Below are 20,525 nucleotides of genomic sequence, written 5' to 3'. Positions count from 1 at the left end.
AAATCTATTCCATGTGGTAACATCTAAATATTTTTTATTAATATTGACAAAAAATATTATATAACATGACTAACTAAACCTGACAACATTAAGCTGTAGCAAAATCATGTTTAGTGTCAGATCAGGTGTATTTCAGCAGAAGATCCGTCGGTGAATCCGGTCCTAGTGTTCGCAGTAGCCGGTGGAGGGCAGAGGCGGGCAGCTGGATGCGGGTTAAACCGAGAAACGGGACTCGCGCTGCTCATATTCGGCGAGCGCCGAGCGCACATGCATGCAGCTAGATGCTGGAACCCGAAACCCTGATCTCTAGCTCCCCTGAACACATCCAGAGAGAGAAGCAGCACAAACACATCATCATACAGTGAATGAATGCGCGGTCTGAACTAATGACCAACTCATGCAGAGGAGTGTGAGCGCGTCTGTGGAGAGCGCGCGTAGATGAGAGCTAGAGGGCGGCGGCGCATCGCTCCTCACCTCCGTTACCGCTCCAATCCTCCAGTCCCGGGACCTTCTCCTGATCTCTCCGTGAGGAACACACGCTGAACTTGAGACGCGTAACTGCGTCGGTCCTCCGTTTAGCCACCACCACCACAGCAGCTCCTTTGTCAAGGCTGAACCAAACCGACGAGGGAACGAATATTCCGCGCTGAGGAGTTTTCCAAACTCCAAAGTCATGGGGAAAAACGGACGACAGAGATTTGGATTGGGATTAGTGCTTATCTTTCTGTGGGTTCTGCTTCAAATAGTTGACGGGCAAGGTAAGATAACCAATTCATGTTTTTCACATTTTCAGGTTGCAATATTTATTTTATTCACATCATCGGAACGTTATTTCTCTTTTATTTTTTTTTCTCTCTTTTTTTTTTCTCTTGTTGTTTTTGCAAAACGGTCATTTCAGTACTTTGAAATTGAGATCTGGTTTAGAATTTGAGACCGCAAAGCCACAGCTAGGATATGTCTTAGGAGATAAAAATAAAAATAACGTTTTTTAATTGACATTTATGGTTCCATGAAGAGTCTTTGACATCCATAAGAACTTTGAATTGCACTAAAGGTTAATTTGAGTGGATAAGATTATTCAAATGTTCTTCACAAGAAAAACAATGTTTCTTTTAAGAAATGATAACTGAAAGGTTCTTTATGGAACGCAAAATGGTTCTAAATGGCATCACTGTGAAAACACCCTTTTATTTTTAAGAGTGTAAAGTAGCTTATAGGCTACTGACCACTTAATAGGCTACATAATCAAATATTTTCTTTTATGCTGTCAAAAAAAGAGTTTTGGATATGAAATAATGTAGTTTTATGCAGTGCGCGAATTTTTCATGGACTTTGGTTGACATTTTCTGTCAGCTGTCGTTGCGCACTCTCTAGCACAGACAGACTTAATTTGAAATTATTTATAAAAAAGGATTTGTGAAATATTTGTGATCAGCAGGCTACTTAAGTTTTTCACGATATGTAGGCCTATTGTCCGATGGCGTACTGTTGCTATTGTGACCTCCTCACGTGACAGGGATTTCGCGAGCATTTGACTTTCGTAGTTACTAAAATGTTGTCTCTGCGAAACTTGTTCGGTAAATACATCATTTCATTGTCTCTCCCGCTGGATAGGTTATTTATGAAGCATGAATGGAATTTTGTTATTGCGTATTCCATCGGGAGATTCCACTGAAACACTCTCAGTTTATCTCAGTGATTCACAGCCAGCCTTAGTTTTCCATTTAATAGCCTATATAGCCAGATAATATTTTTAGATGTATAGTAGTAGGCTATAACAATCATTTACATGTTTTCCTGAAAGTATTATGTTGTGCTGATTTGACCTCTTTACTAATAGCCTAGCATTTTTTTATTTATTGGCAGTCAAAATTGTTTACTGCACTAAAAAAAAAAGACTGTTCTGTCATCATTTACTCACCCTCATGTCATTCCAAACCCTTTCACACAATGCCTCTGCCAAGTGCCATCCTTGACAAATGCCAAGTTTGAATAGACACAAACAAGCACAATTGAAATTTGAGAGCTGCGGTGGAGGACGAGATTTCATTGAACAACAACTTCAATTTTGGTCTGTTTACCACACAAATCTATCATATGACTTGGCATATAGTGTATGAGTCATATGAATTACTTTTATGGAGCTTTTTTTTAGAGTTTGACAGCATAAATCACTATACACTTTGTATGTTTCTCTAATGACATCCTCTAAAATGTATTTTTTCTTAGCGTTTGATCTTTCTTTTTATAGTTTCATGTATGAGATAATGCACTTTTGCTCTTGCTCCAGGATTTACAGGAAGTTCTATCGTAAATTTGGTATTCATCACTCTATTAAAACAATGCAAAGCATTTTCCCATTTCCATCTGTGTGAATGCGTGCTGTAATGTGGAGTTATGAAATTAGAGAGCATCTGTCTTGTGTCTCGTTCTTTGCAGAGTGTTTTATGAGTCCGTAATGGAATCAGAGTTCATATGTGACTCCAGTCTGCTGAAGAGCAGGACGTCGTTAGTGGAGTGAGGTTTCTAAGTCACTTTAAGGAGACAAGACAAAGTGGGAATGACTCCGTTTGTATGCCGCGTGTGAGTGTGTTTGTGTGCTTAGGGTAAGTGGTGGCCATCAGCTTGGAGACACAAGAAACCCAGCAGCCCATTAAAAAGCCATTAGCTAAAGCCGTCTCTCTTGCCGCCGAGTTTGTGTTGTGTGTCAAACAAACAGCAGGGCAGAGAGAGGGAGAGACGGGAACGTGTGATTTAAGAAAGAAAATCAGACGTCTGGTGGTACACTCTTTAAGTCAGCATAAAATTAAAATGGACTATTATTTATTTTCTTAATACATGTGTTATTGCGAGTGATTCATTGGTTAAATTACATTAAATAAATAAATTGCCCTGTAAAACTACTTCCCACTTCTGCTGACAACGTCAAACCCTCTTGTTTTTCAACTCCTCCTGTTTAGCTCCTGTGGAGCACCTGTTTTCATGATCCATTCGGTTCATGATATGTAAAATGAAGTCCCATCCTCAATTTTATACTTATATTGTTCAAAAGTTTGGGGTAGGTACGTTTTTTTGTTTGTTTTTTTAAAAATTCTCTTCTGCTCACCAAGGCTGCATTTATTTGATCAAAAATACAGTAAAAACAGTAATATTGTGAAATTTTATTACCATGTAAAAGAATATATTGAATATATTTAAAAATGTAATTTATTCCTGTGATCAAAGCTGAATTGTCATCATCATTACTCCAGTCTTCAGTGTCACATGATTCTTCAGAAATCATTCTAATATGATGATTTACTACTCAAGAAACAGTTCTTATTTTTGTCAATGCTTAAAACAGTTGTGCTGCTTCATATATATATATATATATATATATATATATATATATATATATATATATATATATATATATATATATATATATATATAAAAATAATCAGAATTTTTTTTTTTTTTTACCTTGATTTACTGAAGACACCCACTAAAATGTCATTCAGTGTAACAGTCTTATCAGGGATATTTACAACAAAAATCTATTTTTGCCATATTAAAGACTAATTATTTTTACCCCAAATGCTAATTACTTGAAAATGGACAAACCCAGCAATTGGGTTGTTTTAACCCAGCGGTAGGGTTAAATGTTTGCCCAACCTGCTGGGTAGTTTTATTTAACTCAACTATTGTTTAAAAATTACTGTATTGCTTAATTAAAATTAACCCAAAGTATGTTGGAAATGAACATTTATTAATGTTCAATGAATAATTATTAAACAATAAACATTTATTAAATTGCTTATTAATAAATGTATATTAATAAACTATTAAACTATTAAATTTAGCTTAGCTTAAGCTTATTAATAAACATTCACCTTTTGTCTATTATTGTTGTCTCTAATTGCATCTGGTTTTTAATTTCCCAACTATTTTGGGTTCATTTTAAGCTAGCCATATAGCAATTTTTAAATAATAGTTGGTTTAAATAAAACTACCCAGCAGGTTGGGCAAACATTCAACCCAACTGCTGGGTTTGTCCATTTTCAACCCATCTTGGGTTGTTTTTAACCCAGCATTTTTTAGAGTGCACTATCCTAGGTTTTGCCCATTTGTCATCAAGACATTTTACTTTATTAACATCCTTACCTACCACTACCCCAAACTTACCCTTAAAACAATGCAAATGTTGGTAGGTACATATAGCATTATTTGTCAGAACACAAGCGGCTTTCTGTGCGCACGTGTTGTGTGTCTGTCACATCGACAGGAGATTCACAGACAGCATGCAAGTACAACACTGAGTTCTCTTTTGTGTCTTGTCACACTTGAATGGTTTAAAAGCATTTGCATAAATAAGAGTGTGATCATAATGTAACACTAGCTAAAGGATGACAGGAAAAACGGATGCTGCGTTAATTGCGTTAAATAACGCATTAAACTGAAAAAATAATTGCATGCACTAACACATTCATTTTGACAGCACTAATATATAATTTGTTGCAAACTGTGTTGTAAACTGTGTTGACTTTAGTGAGAAACATTCACATTGTCTCCAGCATGTACACAAACAGTGAAATAACCCCGTTTAGCTGTGATCCCTGGAATGATGCTGGATTTGTCTAGTACAGTTCAGCAGGTCAGCCTCATTTCTCACACAGCGCTCACACTTTTCACACATCGACCCGTGAATGTGTGTGTTTTTGTGTTAGGAGTGACAAAAACGTGTAAGAGAGGATCTTCGAGACAGGCCGAGAGTTCACGCGCAGTTCTTAACCTCGCTGTCTGTCGTGAATAGTGACTTCTGTTCTGTAGAATCGGTTTAATGTTTTCTGCAAGCACAGCTGCCCACATGCGTCTGTAGAGACTGTAGATGGGCTGTTTACTGTGATTGAAGTGGACATTCATTGGTGGTGTTTGCTAAGGCAAAACAAACCCCTGACTCGAAGTATTAAACGTTGGCGTGTAATTTGTAATAGCAACAACCCATAACGCCCTTACATCATGGTGGCAAGTATTGCATGGGCGATCACCACTCATTTTGCAGTTAAATCTAGTTGATTTGGGCATTTGTGGTCAAATTTGACTGTTGATATTCATATACAGTTTACACTAATGCCAACTGGGTATCGTCATTCGTAATTGATTAGGAGATAAAGAAGAAGAGAAATATAAAGATAGTGCCATTGCCGTTGCTTCAGGGAAAAATCCCATGATCCTTTGCAGTGAGGGCTTGCAGCCAATAGGAGATCAACGTTGCTGACATTAACCTGCTCACCTCAGGGCACGAGTGTATCCGTGCACTCACTGTAGAAGAAATGCATGTTTTTAATAGGAGCGTGATCTGTCTGAAGAGTCGTGCTGAATGCAGAAGAGTGCGTGAGCGGCACGCAAGGTCTTTTGTTTTATGCTGTTCTTTGTCTTCTTTGTTTCTTTTAATTGGATGAATGTAACGCAACTGTTTCGTCATGCACACAAAGACTGTCAGAGATAATGTGTGTGTGTGTGTTTGTGAACATCTAAAGGCCTTTTCACATGACTCGCATCAGGGCTTTAACGTGCCTCTCAACACAAGCATCATCTGCCGCTTTGACCTCCACATGAAAAGAGTTGCACACTGTGTCAAAGGAGGGCAATTTCACTAGGTTGCTAGTATAGTGCTGGGAATTGTCGCTAAAACATAAAACATAAAACATAAAAAATATTTCTTGATATTTTTCACAATAAATATTTGACAGTATTTTGACAATATTAATTAAAATCTTAATATTTGTGTATTTCCTCTGCAACCACTTAAAATAGTGTAATTCTTCAACCAAACGGTTGTAGAATATTATTTTTTACTATTATTAATATTTTGAATAGTTTTAGTTTTAGTATGTCAAGTCAACTTTATAGAAATGTTGCCTTGCATGGCAACTAACTGAAATGAAATAAGATTTTATTTTAGTTAACACCAACAATACTATACTGTAGCTAATTAAGCTACAAAATTAAGAGTCAAAATGTTTAATGTGAGAAGTAAAAATGCAGTAAAATCAAGTTTTAATCAAGGTTTTCAATAAATTTACATTAAGAAATATGTATTAAAATGTATATGCACCAATAAAATGATAAACAGCAATATTTATCTATGTATGTTTTTTATAAAATGCAAGAGCATTTTGAGTGTTGATGCAAGCAAGCCTTTGAATTGGAGATTTAATATATTCAAATAGACAGTCTGAACTGATTCCCTTAAATGTATCAATTTAACTTATAAACAATAACTTTTTATTGCTATTGAAGTTTTATCTTAAAGCTGCAGTCCGCAAGTGTTTCCTCTTTGTCGCCATCTCTGTTTGCAACATGCAATTGCAGTTATTATGCGGAATTATCATCTTTATGTGGGCTGTTGATCGGCACAGCTCCTCAGCGCGGATGAATCTAATGTTTGCTGTCAGTCACCACATCGGTGTGGATACTGTACTTTGGAATCACAGATTCTACATCTTGGAAGTATGACCAAAATAAGAATTTTCACCGGAAAAATGTCATCTGAACAAGTAAGTGACAAATCTGCCACTTTTGTTTTGACCAACTAAGAAAAAAGCATAAATCGTGCTGCCAGTGATGATTAAATCTAACGATTGATTAGCTCAGATCACGTCAAACTGTGCAAATTATTATTATTGTTATACTTTGTTCTGAAATTGTTAATGTTAACAACATCAGCATTGTGACTATGTATTTAATGTGCATTAGCGTTACCTGTAGATTTCAATTTCTGTAGCCACTCCACAGTCCGAAGTCTTTTTCTTTTGACCACAGGTGAATCCGTGGACCTTTCTGGATTACAATCCGCCATCAAAATTATTGCAAAGTTTATTGCAAATTATTGCAGCTGCTGTGAGAAAACACTATGATCCGCTGCCAGTAGCATCCTCACATATAACCTACTAGCTGGGACTTGTTCTTTCTGTTTACAGACGTGACGTAATGACGCAAAGACGAACGGCTGCATGCTTAAATTTCCTGCGGAAACCCACCAGTACTGATTTTATTATAATATATAATTTATTATATACATGCGAGAAGTAATGTGATATCCAAATATGTCTGTGTGAACATGTACAGAATGTCAAGAGAAGACTAGTCAACCATTGTGACACATCTCTAGTGTGTACATGGCCAATAAGACCAGGAACGTGTATTGAGAAAGTAACTAGATTCCATGTTAGAGCTGCACAATAAATTATTTTTAAGCATTATCTCAATTAATTTAACATAGCTGACTGTGATATTTGCCCACTGGTTATTTATCCTGTTTAATTTTCATTTAACATTTGTTGTATTGCATTGGTAACAAATCTCCTCAAGCTTTCATGCTTGCGGTTGCCAGATGTCAAGAGTTTAAATCCCCCAATCAGAGATTTTCCCTTAACATTTTCTGCCCAGTGTATTACTTAATCTTCCCAAACTGGCAACCATGCACACATGCTTCCTCTGCTCTGAAAAAAGTGCTGATGATCTGAAAATACCGGTGTGGCAAGCAGGGTGGGTCCGAGAGCCGTGGGAATGGAGCGAGGCCTTTGGCACGAGTGTTAATGAGCATCACCTGCATGCTTCGCAGCATCCTGCAGACGTTTGCTGTGACTGCAAGCAAACATCGGTGATCAATCAACTGTAATAAATCCAGAATTTGCATAATGCTATGGTCTTCATTGGTTGCCTGCAAAACAAATCTAATTTCCCTCGTCCTCAAACACTGTGGTTGTAGCTGAAGCCTAGAAGAGTTTGGTTTGTGTTTTCAACATGTCGAGAAGATGCTGTGCCGCCAAAGTAAATCCAAAAAACTTCCAAAGGATGAGGACTCATGCTACGTTCACACCAAATGAGTCTGGGGCGTCTGATTTACATGTTAAGTCAATGTAAACGCGTGTCTAGATGTCCTGCGGGAGTCAAATTCACATCAGACGCGTCTAGTTGGACGCTTGAACATTTTGCAGTCAGACGCTTCAGACGCACATCAAAATAGCTCTATTCGCGCAAACGCATAGTTGTGAACGCAGCATCATGCTGGAATTGATGTGGTAAAACCGATTCCAGCAATACTGTTTGTATCACTGTGTATCAAGTGCTGAAGAATCTTCTGGAGTTGAAAATCAGATATGAAAATGAGCGTTTGGTTTCCAACATGTGCTATAAGAAGTTGACTAATCATAGCAGACTTGGTCATCTGACCAATCAGAGCAGAGTAGGCTGTTTTAGAGAGGCATAATCTTCAAACAAGGCATTTCAGACACTGAGAAAAGAGGTGATGCTGCAATGTATATTATGACAAATGTAAAGTGTTTTTTGACCTTGGATGCATGCAAACCTATTGTAGGAGACCTCTAAAAATAGCAAAATAGGGGCACTTTAATATTAGGAATTTCACTTATTTAGAAGCTTCTTTTTTGCACCAGTTTTCATAATGTAGAGAATGTGTTAATTTATATGATAATATAATACATTAGGAACTAGATGAAGTAAAACAAGCCATGCAAATTAACGTAGGGATTTCTGAAGAATTACAAAATGAACATAATAATGATTAATAATCGTGATGATGATTTTTTGAGCAAGATATTTATGAATATCAGTTTAACCGTTATCGTGCAGCCCTAGTCTATGTGGGTATCATGTTGAATGCATTTAAACTGTCTCTCTATCTCTCTTTCAGTCCTCTTCAGGCAGTGTTCTCATCAGAGCCTGTAATGACTGCGATTATGATGGTTATATATCACCTCTGAGCTCTCGCGCTCACACACACAAATAGCTCAGCACAGACGGCCCGTCACACACAGCAACACACAGCGGGTTCATTTGCACAATAACAGCATTGTGTGCTTCACAGTAGGATTGAGAGACGGCCTTGCGAAACACAACTTCTGTACGGACGAGAATAAGTTCTGCAGGGAAAAACGGGGCCAACGGAGATGCATATTTACATGATGTGCATGTTTCCCAGGCCTTTGATCATGGACGTTCGCAGTAGTCAGCATTAGCGTTGTGATTCTGCTGTGTTGGGAATGCTATTCTTAGCATGGATGATAAATGTAAAAATGCTCCTCGGCAGAAGCTGCACTCTGTTCGTGTCACGTTTTTCTGTGCACAAATAATTATAGTGCATAAAAAATGACGCCCTTCAGCTAAAGGACTAACATCTGTGACCAGTGCCATATATTACCTGAGCACTTCAAGAGATTGACAGCTTCATCAGCCAATCACAGCAGCCTCAGCTGCAAGGAGGCGGGAACAGTGTCCCTGGACCTGCTTTAGCTTGTGTTTTAAGTGTGCAGCATTGTGGCCTAATTACTCAAGAAGTTTTTAGGGCATTAGTGTCTTATATATTTACATTGATACACTATATATTAAGATAAGATATTTTAATGAAACCTGAGAGGTTTTTTGTCTTCCATTGAAAGAAACTAAATGACCACATTCAAGGTCCAGAGAAGTAGTAAAGACATTGTTAAAATAGACAACATGACTACAGTGGTTCAACCTTAATGTTACGAAGCGATGAGAATACTTTTTGTGCACAAAAACTAAACAAAAATAATGACTTTATTCAACTATTTTTCCTTTAAACAAGTGGCTGAAGACTTCACTGTGCCTGATTATGATCTAATCACCAAAATAATTTTTGTGTTAATTATTATTGACTATTGGGGTTCATTAGTTTAAGTATTGTTGTCATGAACTAAAGCAATTAAAAATGTTTTTCGTTAATTGATATAAAGCTGAAATAAAATATAAATATTAGATGATAAAATTAAAAGTCAAAATTTATTTTGAATTACTATAATTACTAAAATTTAAAATAAAAGCGAAACTGAAATAAAAAAAATGATCAAAAGCATGTAAAAAAATGACTAATAATTAAACTAAAATTAAAATATAAATAATACAAAAATATCAGTTAGCTTATCTAGATTTTTTCCCCAGGGTTTGTTTTAACTTAATGTTTTAGCGACAGTTTTTTAAAATGAAGAATAATTTAGCGACAGTTTATGTTGTTCTGGATGTTTGTTTTTATATATAATTATATTATTATTCGTATAAAAATCATAAATGTTTCTTGAGCAGTAAATCAACATATTAGAATGATTTCTGAAGGATCATGTGACACTGAAGACTGGAGTAATGATGCTGAAAATTCAGCTTTGCATCACAGGAATAGAAAATAGTTATTTTAAATTGTAATAATATTTCACAATATTACTGTTTTGATTGTATTTTTGATCAAATAAATGCAGTCTTGGTGAGCAGAAGAGACTTCTTTCAAAAACATTGAAAATCTTACTGACCTCAAACTTTTGAACAGTAGCTTATACTATGTACAGTATGTGATTTTTTCTGTATAGATAAGCTGAATTCATACTAGCATACTACACTTACTATTTCTGCCATACTGTATCTTTATATGTCAGATACAGAAGAGTATTATTTTAAGCTATTATTAATATTTTATAGTCATATCGAGATATAGTCCCAAATTGCAATCGAGCAGCCCTACATGACAACCATAGCCAGTGTATAGTGAGTACTGCGCAGTATTCAGTAAGTAGTATGCTAGTATTCCATTCTGAACACATTGTAACCCGTTTCCCAGAAGAGTAAGACTGTAAATTTTTAATGCATATATCTGCTAAAAGGTGTCAACTTTTAAGAGTATGCTAGTATATTGATAGACATGGCCTAAAAGCCACAAAACTCCCATTTTGATTTCATGGGGCCTGTAAAAGCATCCGGATTGTGATCCAATCCTCCAGGTCTGTGTTTGCACAGCTCTGTGTTTTTGGGGAACTGAAGCAGATGCAAACATACGGTAACACAGTCCATTATTAGCCTGGTTGAAGCTCTTTGGTCAAGCTTATCTGCTGTCATTTTCCTGTCCCTTCCTAGTTCTGCTTCACATTTCACATTCAGGTTGAGATGATCGTATCACTTTGACTGGATGAAAATTCATCCCTGCTGAACTATCAAACTCCACAGAGGCTGCACAGAGAAAACCCTCGCATGATTTGCACACTTCTTGCATGTTGTGTGCATGTCAGAACTTGATTTAACCTGATATTTGATGAGGTTGTGAGCGATATCTGTTGTATTTCCTATCGATTGTGTGATTGGTTCTGACCTTCAGGCGGGTGTTTCTCGTTGGCCGAGCGCAACCGATATGATGGGAATAGTTAAAGGAGAGGTGCAGTGAGGTAGTTGTCTCATTAACAGCAGCAGGTGCTCGAGTAGAGACTTGTTTGAGGTTTCAGAAATTCTCAGCGGGAAACAGAGATTGTCTTTATGTGATCTGCACACATTGTCTCCCTCTTTCTCTTGGTCTGTCTCTCTAGGGGTGTGTTTGGTGGCGGCGCTGAAGATACAGAAAGTGTGAAAAAAGGAGTTGTTTGGACTTTGAACTTCTCAAAAGCATCCTGACTCTTTCTGATGTCTTTGTCTTTTTAAAATGTCATCTACGCACAAGGAGCTTTTTAAAAGAGACAGAAAACAGCCAAGGAAATCTGTAGATCCCTGTTGTTTTTTTCTTTCCCTTTCTTTTTTTTTTTTTTGAACAAAAATCAATCTTTGACCCTGTTACAGAGCTCTGTGATATGTGACAGGATTTCCATTAATAGAAAGACAGATGGATAGAACCATAGATAAATAGATAGATGTGTATATATTTTTAAATGCATGTTGTCATGGACTAATTGAGATGTTTATGCAATCTCCTAATTAAATTAGCATAGACTAAATTAAGCCCCTGCCTCTTTGAGTGCATTGAAGCATTTTGTTTTTATGATCATCAGATCATTTAAATGAACATGCACTTTTGTTGTATTATATACAGTATATTCTTTCTCACTTGTGGTGATTATTCTTGAATGGTGTGGGGACTGATAAGAGATGTTTATGTAAACATGGAGATCTGAGCTTCAACTGAAATCCATTGGATATCTGGAAAACTCTCCAGTCTGTTATTATGAGATTGTCTGTCTGTAGATGAGGGGTCAGAAGATCACAACAAGAACTATTAAAGATATCTAAACATCCTTTTAGATTTGGGTTCTTAAAGGGATAGTTCACCCAAAAATGAAAATTTGATGTTTATCTGCTTACCCCCAGGGCATCCAAGATGTAGATGACTTTTTTTCTTCAGTCGAACGCAAATTATGATTTTTAACTGCTGCCGTCTGTCAGTCAAATAATAGCAGTGATTGGGAACTTGAACAATAAGAGTCGAAAAAACTTCCATAGACAAATCAAAATGAAACCCTGCGGCTCGTGACGGCACATTGATGTCCTAAGACACGAAACGATCGGTTTGTGCGAGAAACCGAACAGTATTTATATAATTTTTTACCTCTAATACACCACTATGTCCAACTTCGTTCAGCTTCCGGCTAGTGAGGTCTGATCGCGCTCTGACAACGACGTGATGTCTCGCTCTCATTGAAGTATATGGGCGAGACATCACTTCCGTCACCAGAACGCGTTTTTTGACCTCACTAACAGGAAGCTGAACGAAGTTGGACATAGTGGTGTATTAGAGGTAAAAAATTATATAAATAATGTTCGGTTTCTCACACAAACCGATCGTTTCGTGTCTTAGGACATTAATGTGTCGTCACGAGCCGCAGGGTTTAATTTTGATTTGTCTAAGCAAGTTTTATTTACTGTTATAGTTGAAGTTCCCAATCACTGCTATTATTTGAATGACAGAGGGCAGCGGTTGCAGTTAAAAATCATAATTTGCGTTCGACTGAAGAAAAAAAGTCACCTACATCTTGGATGCACTGGGGGTAAGCAGATAAAAATCAAATTTTCATTTTTGGGTGAACTTATCCCTTTAACAAACGTTTCTTTTGGTATCTTCATTTTGAAGGACCTATTTGGTTTAATTCCAGAGATATTGAGATCTCAATATGGGTTCAAGAATAAATTGTTAAATGTTGGTTAAAAACCAAATGTGGGTTACTTTGCACACAGCTGATACGTCTGAGTGCCAAAAATTCACTGAAATGGTCAAGTTGAGGCACCTTAACTGTTCATAATATCCTATATTGTTCATTCGTAATATCTTATGTTCATTTTAATGGCTTCTGAAGAGTTCAAATAAGCAGTTTCATAACTACATGTTTGAAACAAGTTTCATGCCTCCTAGGAAAGTGTGCTTGCTCTTGCCATAAATTGCATTCACATCAATAAACCAAGATTTGCCTCACCTGGATTGTTTAAGTATTAAAATGTCCTATTGTTATAACATGTGAAGCATAGTCAGATTGAGTATCTACCACAAAGGGGCATATTTGGTGGAACACTGATAAAACCTCAAACTTTGAAATATTTAAGGGCTCTCACACTTGAAATAGGTAATCCTGGGTAATTCTAAACCCCAGATAAATGGGATCCTGTGTTATCTTATTTAATGTTTCACACCGCTCATACTTTACCCTGAGTTAACAATTAATACTGGCTATTCATAATCTCACTATACAATCTTATTGTGGCGTCAGCAGTCATGACTGGATAAACACAAAATCAAAATGGATTTCAACCATTGAAAATGTGTCAAATTCAATCATTTGGACATGGAGCTGCATTGAGATCCCAGTATCTATGGGATTGAACTGTATAGGGCCTTAAACATGAAGATTCCAAAAGAAACATTTCTTAGGAACCAGAATCTAAAAACATACTAAGACATCTTTAATATTTCAGGTTACAGGCACGCACACGTCGGAAAAAGAACATTTTTGGCACTCAGGCAGATATGTTCTATGCAATTTTTTTGGTTGAGGGATACAAGATATATTTCTACTTTCAATATTATTTGTTCTTCAGACATTATTCATTAAATACTGTAAGTTTTAGCTGCATACAATGTGACCCACATTTAATTTTCAACCATTGAAAATGGGTAAAATTCAACAACTTTAACTTAGAGTCGAGTTGGGTTCCCATTTCCCATTGGCATCAAACATTATAGGGCCTTTAAAATTAAGATACCAAAAAAGAAGTTTATTAAAAAGCAAAAAATAAAAGGATATTAAGAGATCTATAATACTTCTTGAGCTACATGCATGCAAACTTTGGTGAAAAAACACAAGTAAGGCTTTTTCCTATTTTTTTTTTTTTTTTGAACTGTCACTGTTGGCATATAATGAAACAAAGATTGCTAAAGTCAACAGATTTTACTAACAGACCTACCAATCTGTGTAAAAATAAAATAATGATGCTGCCATCTTTCTAAAGTCATTTTACAACACTCTAATTTGGCTTCAAATCTAAGGTGAAAAATGTTATTTTCACTCCCCTCTACAAAATATTGGATTACTTAGTAAATATTCATATATGGCATTTAATATTTTGGCTTTCTTCTTCATTTATGTATGTCTTTCACCAGAAAATTAATTTTAAATTTTTAGGTGGGGACCTCATGGCTCCCAAAGTCATGGAGTTCCTGGGAATATCATTGAAATAAACAAATTCTTAAAGAGATAGTGAAATGTATATAGTAAATAAAAACTCAGCAGCTATAAAATGCTCTTTGTTTGTGAATTTTCTTATAAAATCCTCATCCAGTAATCACAAATTATCTTTAAAAAATCACAGAAAATCATTGTTCAAAAGTCATTGTAGGAAGCCTGTTTGGAAGCAGATATTATCAGTGTTTATTTTCTACAGTTCATACAGTAAACAGGTTACAGTCTGTTTATTGGACATTAAATGTTTTGACGTTTGATTTTATTACTACTGAAAAAAGGAGTAACTGATGATGAACACTTTTGTAAGAAATAATGAAAATAAACAGACATCATTTTGGCCAAGTGACATTATGCGTCCAAGACCTGGAACTACTTCATAGCCATTCAGTTACTGGCCATGATAATGATCAGCTATCACTTTCTGTCCAAATTTCGCTGCATGCCTAATTAACACAGTTGCCTGATGTTTTTCTGACCCCTTCAAAGTCTGAAACATCGTCTGTTTCTTCAACCACAAATGCGTAGTACCACTTTAATTATGCAGCCAATGACATCAGCGGGAAATTAGGGAAGCGAGATTTATGCTAATTAAGAGATGAGAGATTGTCATCGACTACTTTTGAAAAGAGCTAATGGAGAATTTGGCACGTAACTTGGGTTAACGCACACGCTTTTCAGCGCACTTCTCAAGTACACCGAGTGAACGTGTCTGGCAGAGATCTGGCTCGAGCGTAATGAATGATTTTATCTGCAGATATTGTTTAGTATCACTTGCTGTGCAGAGTCCAAGAGCGTCATTTTATTGCTCAGATGTTATATTTTATGATAGTATTTCATATAAAATGCAAGTCAATAGCTGTCATAAGGTAAGAGTGTAGAGCTGTAAAATAAGTGTGGAGCTGCTCAGAAGATTTGGTCTTGGGAGCATTTGATGAATGTCTGAGTTCATATTGAGATCTCTGGCTTTCGATTGCAGACACAGTTTGAGACTTCATCGAGCTCTTTTTAAAGAGATCTCATTTGTGCGGGCTGCTTGAAACGTATCTCACGGGAAACAAAAATAGCACTTTGAACTTTAAACTGTATTACTGGTATCAGCAGGAAGCAGAACTCAGTGTAACACACTATACATCTTAATATGTGGTAATTAGTTCCCTGTAGTTTCATTAATTGATTCACGGGTGAATAGCCACAGCTCAGTGAAGACAAGTGAATCTGTTATCCTGAGGCTGACGTGAGGTGAGAGGGAGAGAGATGTGAAATTTTACTGTAAGGCTGGATCAAGATTGTGCTTTTTGAGATTTTTGAACATCTACAAGATCGTTCAAAAGTTTGGGATTAGTACAATTTTTAAATGTTTTTGAAAGAAGTCTCTTCTGCTCCCCATGTCTGCATTTATTTAAACAAAAATACAGTAAAAACAGTCATATTTTTACAGTTTTAAATAACTGTTTTCTTTTGGAATATATTTTAAAATGTAATTTATTCCTGTGATAAAAGCTGAATTTTCAGCATCATTACTCCAGTCCTCAGTGTCACATGATCCTTCAGAAATCATGCTGATTTGCTGCTCAAGAAACATTTCTGATTTTGAAATGTTGAAAACAGTTGTGCTGCTTAATATTTTTGTGTAAACTGTGATATATTATTGATTCTTTGATAAAAAGAAAGTTCAAAAGAACATGATTTATTTTAAAAAGAAATCTTTTGTAACATTATAAATGTCTTTACTGTCACTTTTGATCAATTTAACGCATCTAGATCACTTTTATTGATTTTATTTTGCTACATATAAAGGTATTTTAACCATTTTGAATTGTCAAAAGGTCATTCGGTTTAACCATCCAAAGCCATTTCATTTGTGATTAAAATATCTTAAAATGTAATAAATGCATATATTTTTTATTCTGGCATGATTTTTTTATAGCATCATTATTTTGATAAACATGACACAATATTAGATCAGGACTACATGAAAAGAGCTATTATAAAAATACAGATTTGTGAGCATTAGTGGAACTGAAGGCGTGACACAAGTGATCGTTGTCATGCGGTGAATCTGGCCAATCGTGAAACAGCTGTGTCGTCATCAGAGCTCGTGCAGCTCCTCTTCAGAAACTGCACTGGCTGACTCCAGCGGCTGATCTCGAATCGCTCTCGAGGTACTTTGAAGCCATACCTTACAGTCACATGGCGTCGGCGCTGTCTCAAGTCGGACAAAATTTCTTACCGGCATGCACTGCTTCAAGTCAGCCGCTGATCGGTCTGTGCGGCGCCGCATCAAGTCGAACACGCCTGATATAAAGGGACCATTTTGGGTCAAGTCTTGCGGTAAATATCATGTGACAGGATGTGACATCATTCAGACACCTGCAAAGGACCACATGGTCGTGAAGCAAAGTAACTAACTCTCTCTTAACTATTTGAAAAATTCATGTTTTCACTTGTTCATACACGTCCCGAAACATCAGGTCATACGGTACAACCGCTATAAAACATGGAAAATGTTGTAATATTTTAAAAACTTGTACTAAATATAAAATGTTTGATTGTCCTTTTGCCAGCTAGCTAGATATTAGCCTGTTAGCATTGTTTGATATATATAAATATTGCCATTTGGTATCCAAAAGTGTCATTCGATAAAACTGAAATGTTGGTGACAAATTTTGTCCGTCTCGTAAAAAATGACAAAAGCAGTGATAATTGATTATAAAACCCACACAATCTCATTGTTAACACTTAATAAAACTTCAAAATTAATTATATCTCCATTATGTTTTTTTTTTAAAACCTTATTCGTCAATGACCCATATGCTAAGTCCTTCAAAATTTAACATTTGCCTTTATGTTTATTTATGTTATGTTCATAGCATTTTGAACAAACTAAATAGCCCCTATGTGGCAGAGATTATTTAGCTGTTTTTTCTTGCATCTTTGTGACAGACTCACTGCATCATGATTTCGATAGGATGAGTCAGTCTGTTTCTTTGTAAAACTCATCACAAAAATGTGACGAAGACACTGTCTGATTTTCTTCCTAATGTTTTGGCTTTGGTGGCTTTATGTAAGGAATGGTCTACATATGTGTCACCACATGGAGTTATTGAGGGGAAAAAACCCTCTAATGGTAAAGTTTTTAGAAGATGGAAGAATTGATTTGAATGTAATGTAAACCATGTAATGTTGCACAGTTTCTAGCCGACTACAAAGTAACACTATATATTTACTCATCATAGTCAGTTTTTCCTCTCATTTGGCTCTTGGTGAGTGTTTATTTCTGTAACATGCATTTTTAAATGCTTTTATAAATTAATAGGTCCTGACACACAAATAACAAGCTTCACATCACTGTACCAAATATGAATTAGACAGAAGTCAGCTATTTTTCTGTTGATCTATATTCATCTATAGTTGTTACCACACTGCAGACAATGGTGGGTGAATTAAGAAAATTTCAAGGCCAGCAATATTTCTTATTGACTGTTAGATTGTATTTTGCATTATTTTTATTAAAAAAAAAATGTTATCCTTCTGTGATTGGGATTATTTAGAAGTTTTTCCTTTTTTTCTGTTTTATTTACTCACCAAACTCAGCTTTTCCTATTATTTGTTCTTGGTGAGTGTTAATATTGGTTTTTATGATATGCATTTTTAGTGTTTTTTGTTAAAATAATAGGTTATGATGGACAAAAAACAAGCTTCAAGTCACTGCACCTCATATAAATTGGACATAAAGACGTTAAAGGATTAGTCCACTTTTAAATAAACTTTTCCTGATAATTTACTCACCCCCATGTCATCCAAGATGTCCATTTCTTTCTTTCTTCAGTCGAAAAGAAATTAAAGTTTTTGATGAAAACATTCCAGGATTTTTCTCCATATAGTGGACTTGAATGGGCATCAAACAGTTGAAGGTCAAAATTAGTTTCAGTGCAGCTTCAAAGCGTTCTACACGATCCCAGATGAGAAATAAGGGTCTTATCTAGAGAAACCATCACTCATTTTCTAAAAAAAATAAAATAAAATAAAATTTTATACATTTTAACCAGAAATGCTCATCTTGAACTAGCTCTCTTCTTCTATTAGAATTCTAAGACACTGCTAAGTGTATTACTGCCCTCTACAGGTCAAAGTTGGAACTAAGTTTTATATGCAATATGCTAGCTCAATAGTATATAACAATTAGTCCAAACTTTGACCTGTGGAGGGCAGTAATACACTTAGCAGTGTCTTAGGGTGTTTTCACAGCTATGGATCGCTTGTTTTGTTCCGAAACAGGGACTAAATTTGTTACAATGTTGCTTTTTTTTCTTGGTTCGGTTCGCTTTCAGATGGCAAAATTTCAAAGCGTACCAAAATGCGTTAAGGTAAGTCACATGGGAGTAAAACTGTCCTCTTATTGGTCAGAATTTTCTCTGCGTCATCCATCAAAATAATGATTGATAAGTTCGCTCCATGAGTTTATTGTGGCTTTATTTGTAACTGTCCAGACACACACAAACACTTTATAAATGTAGCTCTCTCCCGCAGTTAATTCATATTTGCTGCGGCAAATTCAAACCCGCGCTCTTTCTCTCTCTCCATCTCTGGATTTCCCAGCGCTGTCTAGTAGGCGACCTGTTGTCCGTGTGTCTGTCGAGAGAGACCATCTGAATTTTATAATGAAGCAGAGCGGGAATTGAGACTTCGTCGGGACAGCATTCTCGCACGGAGAAGTGTAATTACACACCAGATCGAGGCGCTCGTTGGCTTTCAGATATTGTAAATAATGTGCTCACTCACAGAATCAGACATTACTGATTTTTATATCATATTTTCCGTTATGAAAATGATATAATTTGGTTCGTTGGTCCGTTAACTGGGTCGATTGCTTTCACATCTCAAGCGAACCGCTCCAGAGTTCGTTTAAAAGCGTACCGAGACCACCTCTTCAAGCAGGTCTCGGTACGCTTGTTTGGTCCGCTTTTGGTGCGCACCCGAGTGCGATTGCTGCTTTCCCACCTGCCCAAACGAACCGCACCAAAGGGGCAAATGAACTCTGGTACGATTCAACCGAACTAAATGAGGCAGGTGTGAAAGCACCCTTAGAATTCTAATAGAGAAGAAGAGAGCTAGTTCAAGATGAGCATTTCTGGTTAAAATGTATAAAATTTTATTTATTTATTTTTAGAAAATGAGTGATTGTTTCTCTAGATAAGACCCTTATTTCTCATCTGGGATTGTGTAGAACGCTTTGAAGCTGCAATGAAATAAATTTTGACCTTCAACTGTTTGGTGCCCATTGAAGTCCACTATATGGAGAAAAATCCTGGAATGCTTTAATCAAAAACTTTAATTTCTTTTCGACTGAAGAAAGAAAGACATGGACATCTTGGATGACATGGGGGTGAGGAAATTATCAGGAAAAGTTTATCTAAAAGTGGACTAATCCTTTAAAACGTATAAATTATAGGGCTGCAACGATTAATTGCGTTTAATCGTTTGCAAAATAAAAGTCTGTGTTTACGTAATATATGTGTGTGTTCTGTGTATAATAATTATGTATATATAAATACACACACATTCATGTATATATTTAAGAAAAATGTTATATTTATATATAAAACATGTATGTTTATATGTCATCTAAAATATATATAAATATATATATTTATAATACATGCATATATTTCTAAACTTTATACCTGTATGTGTTTGCATTTATATATACATAATTATTATACACAGAACACACACATATATATTACGTAAACACAGACATTTATTTTGCAGCCCTAATAAATTAGAAGTCAGATATTTTTCTATGGGTCTGTATTGAGAATGAACTTGTTGCCACCTATAGCCAGTGGTGTTTTTCTGTCATTTTGGCACCAGCGAGTGTAAATGTATTTGACTCAAAGCCTCATCTGAGTTTTTGTTGTGGTGTGTTTGAGCGACAGAACCGAGCGTGTGGAAAGACTGGACATGAGCGTGTAAGACGATCTCTCTCTCTCACTTACTGACCCGGGTAAGTGGATTATA

The 20,525-nt window shown here is 36.0% G+C and overlaps 1 protein-coding gene across 2 annotated transcripts in view; it reads left to right on the top strand.

Annotated features, from left to right (window-relative positions):
* Nucleotides 1-214: 214 nt before the first annotated feature.
* unc5ca (unc-5 netrin receptor Ca) overlaps nucleotides 215-20,525 on the top strand; it is a 183,950-nt gene continuing 163,639 nt past the window's right edge. For both annotated transcript variants that reach the window (XM_067405889.1, XM_067405888.1), the window contains exon 1: nucleotides 215-758. In XM_067405889.1, coding sequence (XP_067261990.1) covers nucleotides 674-758 — 85 coding nt within the window. In that variant the 5' untranslated portion in view covers nucleotides 215-673. The remainder of the gene's footprint in view (nucleotides 759-20,525) is intronic.

Source organism: Chanodichthys erythropterus, chromosome 13 (assembly GCF_024489055.1).
Source record: "Chanodichthys erythropterus isolate Z2021 chromosome 13, ASM2448905v1, whole genome shotgun sequence".
Classification (NCBI taxonomy): domain Eukaryota; kingdom Metazoa; phylum Chordata; class Actinopteri; order Cypriniformes; family Xenocyprididae; genus Chanodichthys; species Chanodichthys erythropterus.
Note: the sequence above shows the minus strand (reverse complement) of the source record. Positions and strands in the feature narration are given on the sequence as shown.